Here is a 12,306-nt window from a genome sequence, read left to right as displayed (position 1 = left end):
GCATGGCAGCCTGGAACAAGAACTACCCTTTCCAGCCTCCCATGCAGCCACGTGTAGCCATGCAACTAAGCTCAAACCAGTGGAAAGTGACAGCATCCAGGGAACTTCCTCCACCCCATGGCCAGGACCCTGGAAGCTGCCAAGTTGGTCAAGGCCACACCCAGTGGAGTAATAAGAAAGACTATGGATCCCTAACACCATGGAGCCTCATCCATGGAACTTGTTATGGGGAGTATGTTGTCACCCCAAAAAGACATGGTGAGGTCTTAACCCCAATTACCTCAAAATTTGACTTAATTTGGAAATAGGGTCAGTGCATACTAGAGCATAGTGAGCCCTAAATCCCATATGATTGGTGTCCTTGTAAGAAGAAGAGAGACACAGAGACAAACACACATGCATAGAACAGCAACGACGTGATGGGCAAGAGATGAGAGGGATGCGTTTGCACGCCAGGAAACACCAAGGCTTGCCAGCAGCCACCAGAAGCCAGGAGAGGCAAGAAAGGATTTTTCCTTACAGATTCAAGAGGGATTTTCACCCTGGTGGTGCCTGGATTTCAGACTTCCTGTCTCCAAAACCATGGAACAATAAATTTCTGTTATTTTAAGCCACCTAATTTGTGGTACTTCATTACAGCAGTCCTTGAAAACTGACACAGAACCTTAAAAGGATTTTTGTGTGAGAGAAAAAACAAACTACCTTGTGTAAGGAGCCTTAACGTGGGTGTGTGGGATGCACAGGCAAGCCTAATCCTGAACAATACCAGAGGCAACTGAATAAACATTTGTAAATGTCTGTGAAGAAAACACATAAGTCACTTATTCTAAAAATTGTAAACACCCTTTAAGTCTTTAAAAATTCTTGTCAATCGTGCCACAAAGCTACAAATTTGATTGCAACATTCTACTTCAGAAGAACTGACCAAACCTCAACACAAAAACTTACTTCTGTGTAGGAACAGGGTGATGTGTTCCTATGCATTTTTTCCCAAAGACCCAGCTAGCAGATTTGGTTTGCCCCCTCATTTCCTCCCCCCTCCAGGCTTACTGAAAACCTTAGGATTGGGCACTGCACCTCCAATCAGCCCCAAACCCGTCTAGCAAGGAAGCAGAATAGGTAGACAGTGGTCTGTGGAGTCCTTTGCAGGTTTTAAACCCACCACTGCCTGATTTTTCATTCCACACCAACTCCCCTGTAAGTCAACCAGGTAGCAACTCTTGCCTATTGTGCCACAATTCATCTTTCTCCCCAGTTCTTCATTCTTCTTGAAAGAACATATTTGAGAATCTCCCCACCAATCATCTGAAATATTGATATAACTCTTTCTGCTGCCTCCCTATATTTCCTGGTTCCTTCCCCAGCATCCCAACACCACCGGGCCTATCCCAAACATCACTCCTAGAGGTGACGTCCTTAGAACACCTCTGAGAATGTCCACAATGCTTACAACTCTTCAGTGACCCATCAGCACCTAAATCCACACTCCCAAAGTGGCCTCTGCCTTTATACCCTGAGTAAAAATCCCACCCGCCCTTCTAAGCCCATCTCAAATGCTAATCCTACCAGGAACCAGCTCAGGATGGCCCCAGCTGACCCTGCTCTCCCTCCTTCTGAATCTCCACAGGCATATGAAGTCATGTACAGAGTAGAGACTGTGTCATTCACGCCCTTACAGACACAGACCCAACTCCAAGCAGCGTCAAGCCTCACAAAAAAAGAGTCAGCACACCAGATACCCGCAAGGGAATGAACAGACTACATCCAGCTGTTTCAGATGAGCCTAAGCATGACTCTATCACTACATGCTTACACAGTATGAGCTAACACAGCAACAAGCGAAAGATTACATAGGTTATAAATCTTGTCTAGACAGAATAAAATTCTGATTTGACCTTATGCATATTACCAAGACATAAAACACAATATCCAGTGTGTGCACAGCAGAATAGAAATTCCCCACTTTCAAAAGAAGACAGAAAAGTGAATGTACACCAAGTAAAGTTGTAAATCTATTGAGCATGTGTCCATAAATAATAGGTCTGAGAGGAGAAAGAAGTCACAATCTTCCAGTGGTTAAATGAGACTCCATTCAACACACGAACAGCTTGTACAGGTGCCAGAAGTGCTGGCTGGATTTTTCTCTAGTGCACAGGCTGATGAAAATGCTGAAATTAAAGTGCCATTAAAGTCATGAAGTGCATACACAGAACAGGTCATGCGGGAAAGCATCAGACGTCAGAACTCGAGCCAAAAAAGACTGACTTCAGAGTGGTGGATAGGCACAAAACCTAAGCAGCTTTGTGAACAATATAAGCTCAGAGACACATTTTCCTGGATGCAGAAGTCGCTGAAGACTTTCAGTACTTTGAAGTTCAGACAAGATCTTTTATAATCCTATTGGACTCATTCAATGTCACTAAGGAAACTTTTGGGGCCTATAATAAATCCTTCATTTTCTATCCACAAGGAAAAGGAAATTGAAAAGTATGTGTAAAAAAGATAACAGTACAATATAAAGCCCACATGTAGCTTTAACCCCACGGGTATGGACCACAGCACCATCTCAGGGGTACACAGATGTGGTGGACCAACTTCCCAGAGCGCGGGAACACGCGCAGGACACCATGCCAGATGCCCCCCCAAACTCCCGAGTCCCAGGCCGCGGAAGGCAGTGCGGCCGTGGGCTTGAAGACACAGCGTTTTCTACACTCTGTGTGCCTGCCGCACTTCCAGGCCATCCATGGGCAAACCTTGCCTGGTTCGCATTACTGGTCAGTACGCTCAGTGGGCCTTTTCTTCCTCTCCTGCTGCCATTTTCACCTTCTAACTGCACATTAGCACATCCAGTGAGAGTCAGGGAAAGGAAGCAAGGGAACACTGGACACTACATCGGTACGGAATCCACTGCCTAGTACCTCTGCCAGGTAAGAGGCGAGGAGGCGGGCTCATGTGGCCTGTTGGGGGGAGTATGCATGGCAGGCACCTGTGACTCATCATCTCCTCCTCCCCAAACATGGTCCACTTCTAGCATTCTGTAGTTCATTGACTCCCCATAATTTTGCAGCCAAAAAATCCAAAGAAGCCCATGAGCCCTTCTTCTGCTGACCCTTCCCCTCCCTCGACACCCAACTCAAGATGTGCTCCTGAGCAACTCTCAAAACTGGCCAAATCTGTTTCATCTTAATCTGAACCACACACACCACCTTATTTCAGTCTCACCGCATTCACTTCCTGCCTCTGCACTGGGTCTCTACCCCCACCTCTTCTGACCCAGTCCCCAGGCCACAGCCAGGGTAAGCTCCAAAAGCACTAATAAACACCTCGATGCCGTGATGCTGTCTGTCGGGCTGTATCCCCATCACAGTCTCCTACGTGCTCCACATAACCAGCCCCAGTAAATGCAAAGCATGAGCCTCCTACCTCCCCAGTCCACCCGCCCCCACAGCACCCACACCCTAAGCTCACACACGTAACTTCTCCAGCCTTCCAGGAAGCACTACCTCCATTATTACATCGGTGTCTCTGCTAAAACACCTCACGACACCACCATGGACTTCTTCTTCCAAGGACTAATGACACACAAACACATATCAACAGTGAGTTTTATATTTAATTATTTAACTGCCTCATCCTCCCCCCTTGATGATACATAAATCCAAGCAGGGAAGCCTTCTGTGTACCGCTTACCCTTGTACATACACGCTTAGTACGGTGCCCAGCCTAAGGCAGGCAGTCAATCATTTTGTGGACTAAGTGACTGAAGATGAATAAAGTCCAGACGTGCCCCCAACATGTCTAGCTTAAACCAAGACAGGTGTCTGCTTTTCCTCAAAACTGTCATCAGTCTTAACGTGATCCTGATGTCTTTTATATTAGTTAAGCACCTTCAGTTTTTGTGTGCTTTTTTTCCCCACAAGGACAATGTTTCCCAAATGTGGCTTTTTTTCAAGTACACAGAGGCCCTTGCTAAAGACATAGACACCCTGGGCCCTAACCCAGACCTAGTGAGAAAGAATCTCCCAGGCATGATAATTTACTTCTAATAAGCACTCCAAGGGCCTCTGATGAACTAGAGAACTAAATTTTTTAAAGGGTTACAGAAACCCAAAGGGCTGAAATAAAGTCTGAGAGATCTAAAGAAAAAAGATGTTTCAACAATTACTTCACCACCATCACTCAGCAGTTTGCTATGCTAACACCAGTCTTTCTCACCAGGCTTCTTCTCTGCCATTTGCCATAAAATTTCACTTTTACTGAAAACCACTACTGGAACAGATCTCTGAACTCCTAGGCCCACCTTCCTGCTGGAAACTTTGTGTACAGGAGGTGAAAATGTAGGTTCCCAGTCCAAATCAAAGATGTTTCCCCTAGCAGGACACAAGGTACCTTGACAAAGTAAACCCCAGGAGAAAAGTTTTCAGGAGGTCACCATTTGAATGTCACTGCACACATCTACATGGGAAGGACTTAGCCTCACACAGTTCAGTTGCATTGTGGCAGAAAAAAAAATAAAAAATCTACCCAAATATTTGACCACAGCTCCCTGACAACCTTCTGCAGGACCCCTTTTGTGCTATATTCTTTGAGGCACCACATAACCCATCAGAGAATGAAAGGGATTGCTTTCCATGGAAACAATGCTCAATTATTAGGTGCCTGCAGAATCCTACAGACAAGACAGGGCAGGGCAGCCCCTTCAGCTGCACATTTTCTGAGCACCTGCTCTCTTGTGAGGTGCACAGAGATGAACAAGGCATTGTGTCTGCCCTTCAGAAGTATGGGCTTCAGGGAGGGAAAGAAATCCATAAACAAATGGCTTCAGTACATGAGATAAGTGAGGACAAAGTCACGTCTGAGAAGCTCACAGGAAGAGATGGGGATTTAAGAGGGTGTGATGGTTAATTTAATGTGTCAGCTTGGCTAAGCCACAGTCCCCAGATAATTGCTCAAGCACATCTGGATGGTAAAGTGAAAGTACTTTTTTAGATGAGATTAGCATTGAAATCAGTAGACTGTAAGTGAAGGAGTTTGGCCTCTGTAATATAGGTGGGCCTCATCTCATCAGCAGAAGGCCTTAAGAGACCAGCCTGACCTCATTTCCAGAGGGAATTCTGTCTCCAGATGCATTTTAGCATAAAGCCACATGGTTTTAATTTTCTTTTATTTCATGATGGCCAGTAAGACAGTCAGACTAATTTTGTAAACCAAGTAAAAAAAACTGAGTGTTTCTAATTATTTGCAAGGTCTAAGAGCCCAGCCCAGGAGCCAGGCTGGAGACTTGCTTCAGAAATCATGTCCAGTACAGCCGTCATGTCCAGTCGGGCTGGTCGGAGATACACAGATGGACACAGAGCACAAGGGCAGCACCCAGATCTGCTCCCGGGCTGGGTGAGATCCAGTTGCCCTGCAGCACAGCCCCCCGAGGCCCAGTAACAGGAAGCCTAGCTCCAGTCTGCAGCCCTCTGTTTTTCAGTAGAAGTTGGGCCACCCTGGGCCTCTGTTGGATTCCAGCCTTTTCTTGCAGCCATTGTTTTAGTCAATCCAGTATTTATTTGATGCCCATTATGTGTTCGATGTGGGCCGGGCACTATGCAGAATGACTATCAGATACAGTCTGCTGTCAAGGGGCTTAGAATCCTCCCAGGGAGCCAGAACCACTCATCTGACATGAAGCTGAGCAGTGCCACACTGGTCTGGTACATAAAATGAAGCCTGAGATCAGACTTGAGGGACTGATACAGCTTGGGGGCTGGACAGGAGGATAGAAGAGAAGGCAACCCAGGGGCTGAACGGAGTGAGCAAAGACCCAAACATGGGAACAAACGCAGCACATCGCAGAGACTGAGGTCCAAGCCCTTCCTCCCACCCAAGCATCAGGAACCTTCCAGCAAGCGCTTTCCTCCCTAACCCAGAGAGGAATCTCAGTCACTCAGGACTGCATACAGTCGCTTTCAACCACTCCAGTTAGCACAGGAGTGAAAATGTGGTTGCTTCTCCTGCTTTTAGACATTTTAATCATCCTGCAGTCTTCAGCTATATATCCGGAGCCCTGGGCCACTCTTCCTGTTGCTGCCGTAAGTAAGCAGCAGTTCTACACTGTTGCAGCACGCTCTACCTGAGAAGACAGAGGAGAGCATACAGCATTTTGGAATGGCTACAGTCTTTGGTGCCAAGAGAGAGTTAAACCTCACCTAACTGGAAATGAAAGGAGGCATTTTAATTAAAATCTACCTACAACTTAAAAACATTATTTGTCACCAAACCTTGATTCTCTGGATGCTGACGACTGCCTCTGACACTCTCTCGATGGCCGCGGGGAAGAAGAGGGTGACCGTTACCCGAACAGCCCCATACAGTGTCATGGCCACAAACACGTGGCTGGCTGTGACCACATTGCCGAGGAGCACATAGGTGGTGAAGGTCACAAAAACAATCATTTTGCTTGCAACAAAAAATGATGCCAAATTCATTCCTCTAAGGTAGGAACTTCTCAGAATTTTGGAGATTTCCTTTCTGGAAAAGAGAGTAGCATACAGGCTTTAAAGGAAGCATCAATGCCCAAGTCAGGAATCCAAGTGCTTTCTGCACGTGGCCCACTCTAGGGAGTGGGCCCAAATTAAGAGAAGCCACCCCTCACATTACGGAAATATTCTCCAGCGCACACCCGGGACCGGCTCTAACACAGGGACCGCATGCTTCATAACCACTTCCCTCACCCAACTCCATGGAGGCTTTGTGCTAGCCTTTCACATGCTGGGTCAGTTGGTCCAGGTCTGAACATTCACTCAGAAAACATCTGTGAACACACATCCTGTGCTGGGCATCTCACTGATGAGAGAAAGACAGAGCCTACCCCCTCCAAGAGCTCATGAACCTGTGGGAGAAGAATACATGCAACCCCCAAATCGTGTGTGAGACAGAAGCCACCAGCACAGGCCCCATTAGGAGCACACAACAGAGGCATCTCACTGGGAGAAGCAGGGCCAGGGCAAAAGACTGAGCTAGAGTTAATCAGGCTTAGCAGAGGCCCGAGAAGAATGAAGATGAGGGTGTCTGAAGCAGAGAGGGGCATGCCCACCAAGCTGCAAAAATAAGAGGAGACCAGGTGCTATCAGAATATAGGTACCATGTGCTGGGGTAGCAAACTAAGCAAATATTTAAATCAAAGACTGAAAAGTTTTCTACAGACCTAAAGCAAAACAAAAAGGAACAGTATTTCCATGGCTCCATCTGGAATGAATAATACTGATTCATCTAGTTGGTGTAACACAGACATACCCAAGTCTCTATTATCTTCCTATTTGTGCTACATTAACATAAATTATAGCTTTAGTTTAAATGGGAAAATTCTCAAATCATTGAGAAAATCATTGCTAATTTAGGATCTGGGGTATTAAGAAACATGGAATTTCATTTTTGCATAAGTAAGAAGCATATGTGTTTTTTGCTTTAAGAAGATGATAACTAGAAAAGCAGGTTAAAATGCTGTTCTGTGCTATTCTACTTAACCCTACAGCCACATGAAGGATGGTGGAGTGGAGAGTATTTCACATTTTAATGTGAAGACTTAGTACGACTTGGCAAAACCTTTTGGTGAAAATAGGAAACAACAAAGTACAAAAATATGATGTGACATATATGAAAACTTACCTTCTCAAGTTGGTAACAAGTTCTGCAAATGACTTTTCCCACGCATACATTTTTATTATTCTGATGCCAGTTATAACTTCATTCATGGTCCTGATCCTGGCGTCCGTGAAAGCTGCCGTCTTACTCCTAAGGGGAGAGACATGAGCGGTGAGCCAGCGACCACTGACCACCTCTCCTTATTGGCAGTGGGCACAGGCAGAGACCAGGGATCAATGACTCCCTACAACTTGTCTGCAATGACAACCCAAGAGCGGCCTACTCACACGGCAAATGGAGAAAGACTTCACTTAGGAAGTCAACGATTCATCCCCATTCAAGAAGTATTTTGGAGAACTTGCAACATTTGCTAAGGAAGACATGAAAATGAGGCGGTACAAACCATCCACTCTAGGAGGTCCTGGCTGGATAGGGAAGGCAGAAAGGCACCTGAATTTAGCAGTATCACAACTGGCTGTGGTGTAATAAAATGGGAAAGACATGGGGGGGACCAGGAAAGAGAGGGCTGTAGATTCTACTGGGAGAGGGGAGAGCAGAGAAGGCTCCCGAGTTCCAGTGGCATAGGAAGAGGCTCAAAAGACAAGGAACATTTCTCCATGGCAAAGAGCAGAGAGGAACTTCCAGTGGAGAAAACACCGCAGAAAATGACACAAACGGAAGAACTCAGTGCTCTTCGAACAGCACGTCCCCATCCACCTGACGACCTGGACAACGACCCACGTCCAACCCTCTGGGACTTGGTTCAGGTCTAATTCATTTCATCACCATTAGACTCTTCATCACCAGCCAACTTTGATTCACAATCGCTGCTAGGATTGTGGGGCTTTATAAAGACATCATGAACATCAACCTCGCTGTTGGGCAGCTTAGAACTTAATGGAAACACTGAATTGAAACCAAAACGCACATATACATACCAAAAATGACTATAACAGAAGCAAAACAAAAATACATGCAGCTAGAACTGGGTCTACAAGTAGATATTTAAGATATTATTGATACATGTTTAAATAACTTCACTATGTGTAAATTCTGGTTAAGGACTCTCTCCTTTTGCAAGTATGGTGCCTGACAGCTAGCCAGGAAGAGCCAGTGAGCCCCTTCACCTTTCCCACTTCAAGCCTAGCCTTGGCCAAGGCTGGAGCCCCACTAGCTAAGCCTGAACAGTCTACAACACACCTGAAGGAAGAGATCATGGAGCGCATCTGTTTTGTTTTTGAACAAATACATTGCACAGACAGCAGATGTTACCAAATACACAGTAGTTATTTTTTAAACTAGTGTTTCTCTTACCGGAGTGATGAAAACAACTTCCCGAAGCAGCTTTGCAAAGGCAGAAGAATAATTATGACTGCCATCCCAGCAAGACATGATATTCCTATTTCCATCCAGAGCAGGGCAGTCACTGCGATAGCTTGCAGTGGCCCTGCCCATAGGAAGTGCAAGAATATTGTTACCTTAAAAGAAAAAGACCAAGTTTTCTAAGACTCTATGCAAAAACTAATAAGGACTTAGCACAGACACAGTCTGCTCCAGGCACTGAAGCACAAATGATCCCGGTTGCTTTTGAACTTGCTGAAGCAGAAGTCCAAGTATCTACCCCAGGTGAAGCCTTTCCAAGTCCATACAGGGCAGGCTTCAGGGACTTCCAGGGAGAACATGACTGACTGGCTGCACTGGAAGGAAGATCTCGATTTTGTCGACCCCACAGATGAGCTCAGGTCTACCCAAACTCTCCATGCCATAAAATCAGGGCTCTCCAGCAAAACTTATTTTAAGGCACCTACCACACTCTGTAGTAATTACTTGTATATTTATTTATCTCCCTGACAGGCTGTGGTTTCTCCAGCACAGAAACTAAGTCTTATTCATCCCTGAAACTGAGGAAGGACCTTACTTTGCATTTGATGAATGAATAACTGAAATAGAAGTGGTCTAGCACAATATAGATCTGACAAGCAACTATAATATCCTGGATAATGTAATAGACTCACACATGGCAAAAAAAAATGTGGACGACAGAGGAGAGTGGGTTGTTTCTGGATAGGGCTCAGCTATTTGGCATTATTAACAGGGTTCCCAAGCAGCAGGCACTGTACAGGGCACAGGGATATGAACCACTCCTGCCCACCAGGGGTTCATCATCTAGTGGAGGAGAAAAACAAGCCAGCTGCCAACAGCCACACAAGGAGCTGCAAAGGGCCATGCCAGGAGGACTGCTGGGTATGTTTCCCCAAGCACGGCAAGAATACTGTTGTCTGCCTATTTATCACTGAAGTACGCTGTAGACAATGGTAGAAAAACAAAACTCTCATCTAGAGGACAACAAATAATATTACAGCTGTGTTGCACACAGAAGCAATGAAAATTGGATAAAAAACACTTCCTTGTCTGTCCTCAATGGAATCCCAGTCTACACCAAAAACTGGCACCTGACTTTCCATAAGCTAAGTAAGATGGGTAGAAATCACAAAAGGATGCCTCTGGGGCAGCTTACCTGATCGAACTTGTTCACATCATTGGACAGCAGATTGACTATCTGACCTGTGGTGGTCTTCCCCATGGCCACGTTACTAAGGCGAAGTGCCTGAAATAAGAGAAGGAAATCAAGAATTGGATTCCTACAGCGATACCAAGCCACACTTCAAAGCAGCAAAGCAGAGCACAGTTTCATGGGGTCTTGTGTAAAGTCAAGACAAGCAGGATGACCCGGAAGAGCAGGACTGTAAGGGCCCAAGTTCAGCCTTCAACTCCTCAATGTGGCAGCAGCTGCACCCCACTAGAACAGCAAAAAGGAAGAACAGGGGGACCAAACTCCCCCAAACCATTTTGATGAATTTTTAGACATGCCCAAAATATATAAGGATGTAAATTTATACTTACAAGCCAACTAAAGTAATTCTGAGCCTAATTAGATGAGAGAGGAGAGGTAACTCAAGGAAAATCATCAGTGGACTTGGACTGTGACCTGTAATCCATCACTGATTCTGTGCATGATGTCACATAGACACTTTGCGTCTTAGTTTCCTCTTCTGTGAATGGAAATGACCCCTCCCCCTGCCTAAATCAGAGGGCTCCTATAAGAGTGAGATGACAGATTATTTATTATGCACTGGGTGCAGGACACCCCATGCTCCAGAAGATACGATGACTGAAGAGGCATGTTCTCTGTCCTTAGACATGGGACAAGATGTGTAACAACACCTGTAATTCACATGTGAACTGGACAGTAAGTGCAGTAGCTGGGTAAGGTTTCAAATGAGTGACACTGGGGAGGGGCAGCCCTTGGACGATGAAGGAAAAACTATTCTGAGTGAGGGGAAAGGCACTGTGGTTAAAGGAAGTCTGTGGCATGCAGAGAAGTCACGGAAAGGAAACTGGAGCAGCTGAGTAAAGAAAACCCAAAATCTAGTGAGAGAACTGAGCTGGAAAACAGCTAAGGAGTCTGTAAGGCAAAACAGGACAGTGAATATTTCTTTACATTGAGAGAAATTCAACTTCAGGAAGATAAAATCACACAAGTGATTGGCCAGGATATTCTTGGGAGAATCCGGGGCCACTGAAACAGTCCAGGCAAGAGGTAACAAGACAAGACTGTGCCCTGGGGTTGTATGAATGGAAAAGGGGGGCCAACATAAGTGAAAAGCCTTTGAAAAGGAAAAAAATGCTATGCAAATATAAGCAAACTAATCACAAAATATAAACTACCCCCACCCAAAAAAATATACATATAGAAATAGCCCTACAGGAAAGAAAGAGACCTTACTGTACAGAATTACTGCAAGTTATTTTGAAAATATTTTTAAAGCCAATTTTACATACAATCCATGTATCCCTCATGAAGAAAATACATTATATATTTTAAAGAAGTAGATATATGATACCAGATTTTAACAATTAAAATAAGGCAGAATGATTCTAAACTCATCATTTTCAAGAATTCTCAAGACAACTGCTCTCAACTGTAATGATCACTGATGGGCTATCACTGCAGCTGACGAGAACTATAGGTAAGATGGTGCAGATGACAATTTGTACACAAGTTCCTCTGGGTGTGCCCTTAGGGCTACCTCTAATTCAGTTGTGCTGTGCTGGAGCATAATGATGGACTAAAAGGCTAGTTCTGCAACAAAAGTTAATACACGTTAATGATTACACTGTAGCCAACACAGAAATTAAGGATCTATGAAAAGAAAATCAGTCATACTCCAACTAGGATAAAAAAAATAGTGTGGCATGTCATTGTCATTAATATTAATGAGGGAGACATAGCTTACAAGCAACCAGCCAGATTTCTGCTTCCCACCATGAAAGAATAATTAGTACTGGACTTGCCCTCCACAACAAAACCATAAAACTGGACAAAGCATATGGAGCAGCTGTTATCAGGCACTGAACCAGTGGCAGCACAGGACCGCGAGCCTTGAGAGAAGGGAATAGAGAGTGCAGCCCCATGACTGGCCTGGCTTTCTGCCCAAGTAAAACTGCGGTTTCACTGAGCCCCAGAGGAAGAGACAACTGTCCCAAATTGCAGGAAAGTCTGGAATTTGCAGGCCAGAATAGCAAAGGGTAAGCCCCAGAAGTTTTTGTGAGGATTTACTGAATTAGCAGCAAGGTGGGGCTGAATGCTGAAGGGAGACGCTAGAGGTCATGCAG

The 12,306-nt window shown here is 45.1% G+C and overlaps 1 protein-coding gene across 2 annotated transcripts in view; it reads right to left on the bottom strand.

The window, feature by feature from the left end:
• The window catches only part of ABCC4 (ATP binding cassette subfamily C member 4 (PEL blood group)), a 228,747-nt gene that overhangs the window by 154,049 nt on the left and 62,392 nt on the right, over nucleotides 1-12,306 (bottom strand). For both annotated transcript variants that reach the window (XR_012121003.1, XM_073212444.1), the window contains exons 5-8: nucleotides 10,148-10,237; nucleotides 8,944-9,107; nucleotides 7,654-7,779; nucleotides 6,267-6,516 (exon numbers count right to left, since the gene is read on the bottom strand). Coding sequence is in view for 1 of the 2 variants with exons in the window: in XM_073212444.1 (XP_073068545.1) it covers nucleotides 6,267-6,516; nucleotides 7,654-7,779; nucleotides 8,944-9,107; nucleotides 10,148-10,237 (630 nt within the window). In the remaining variant the exon portion in view is untranslated. The remainder of the gene's footprint in view (nucleotides 1-6,266; nucleotides 6,517-7,653; nucleotides 7,780-8,943; nucleotides 9,108-10,147; nucleotides 10,238-12,306) is intronic.

The sequence above is a fragment of the Manis javanica genome, chromosome 9 (genome assembly GCF_040802235.1).
Source record: "Manis javanica isolate MJ-LG chromosome 9, MJ_LKY, whole genome shotgun sequence".
NCBI lineage: Eukaryota > Metazoa > Chordata > Mammalia > Pholidota > Manidae > Manis > Manis javanica.
This window is presented reverse-complemented; position numbering and strand designations above follow the sequence as displayed.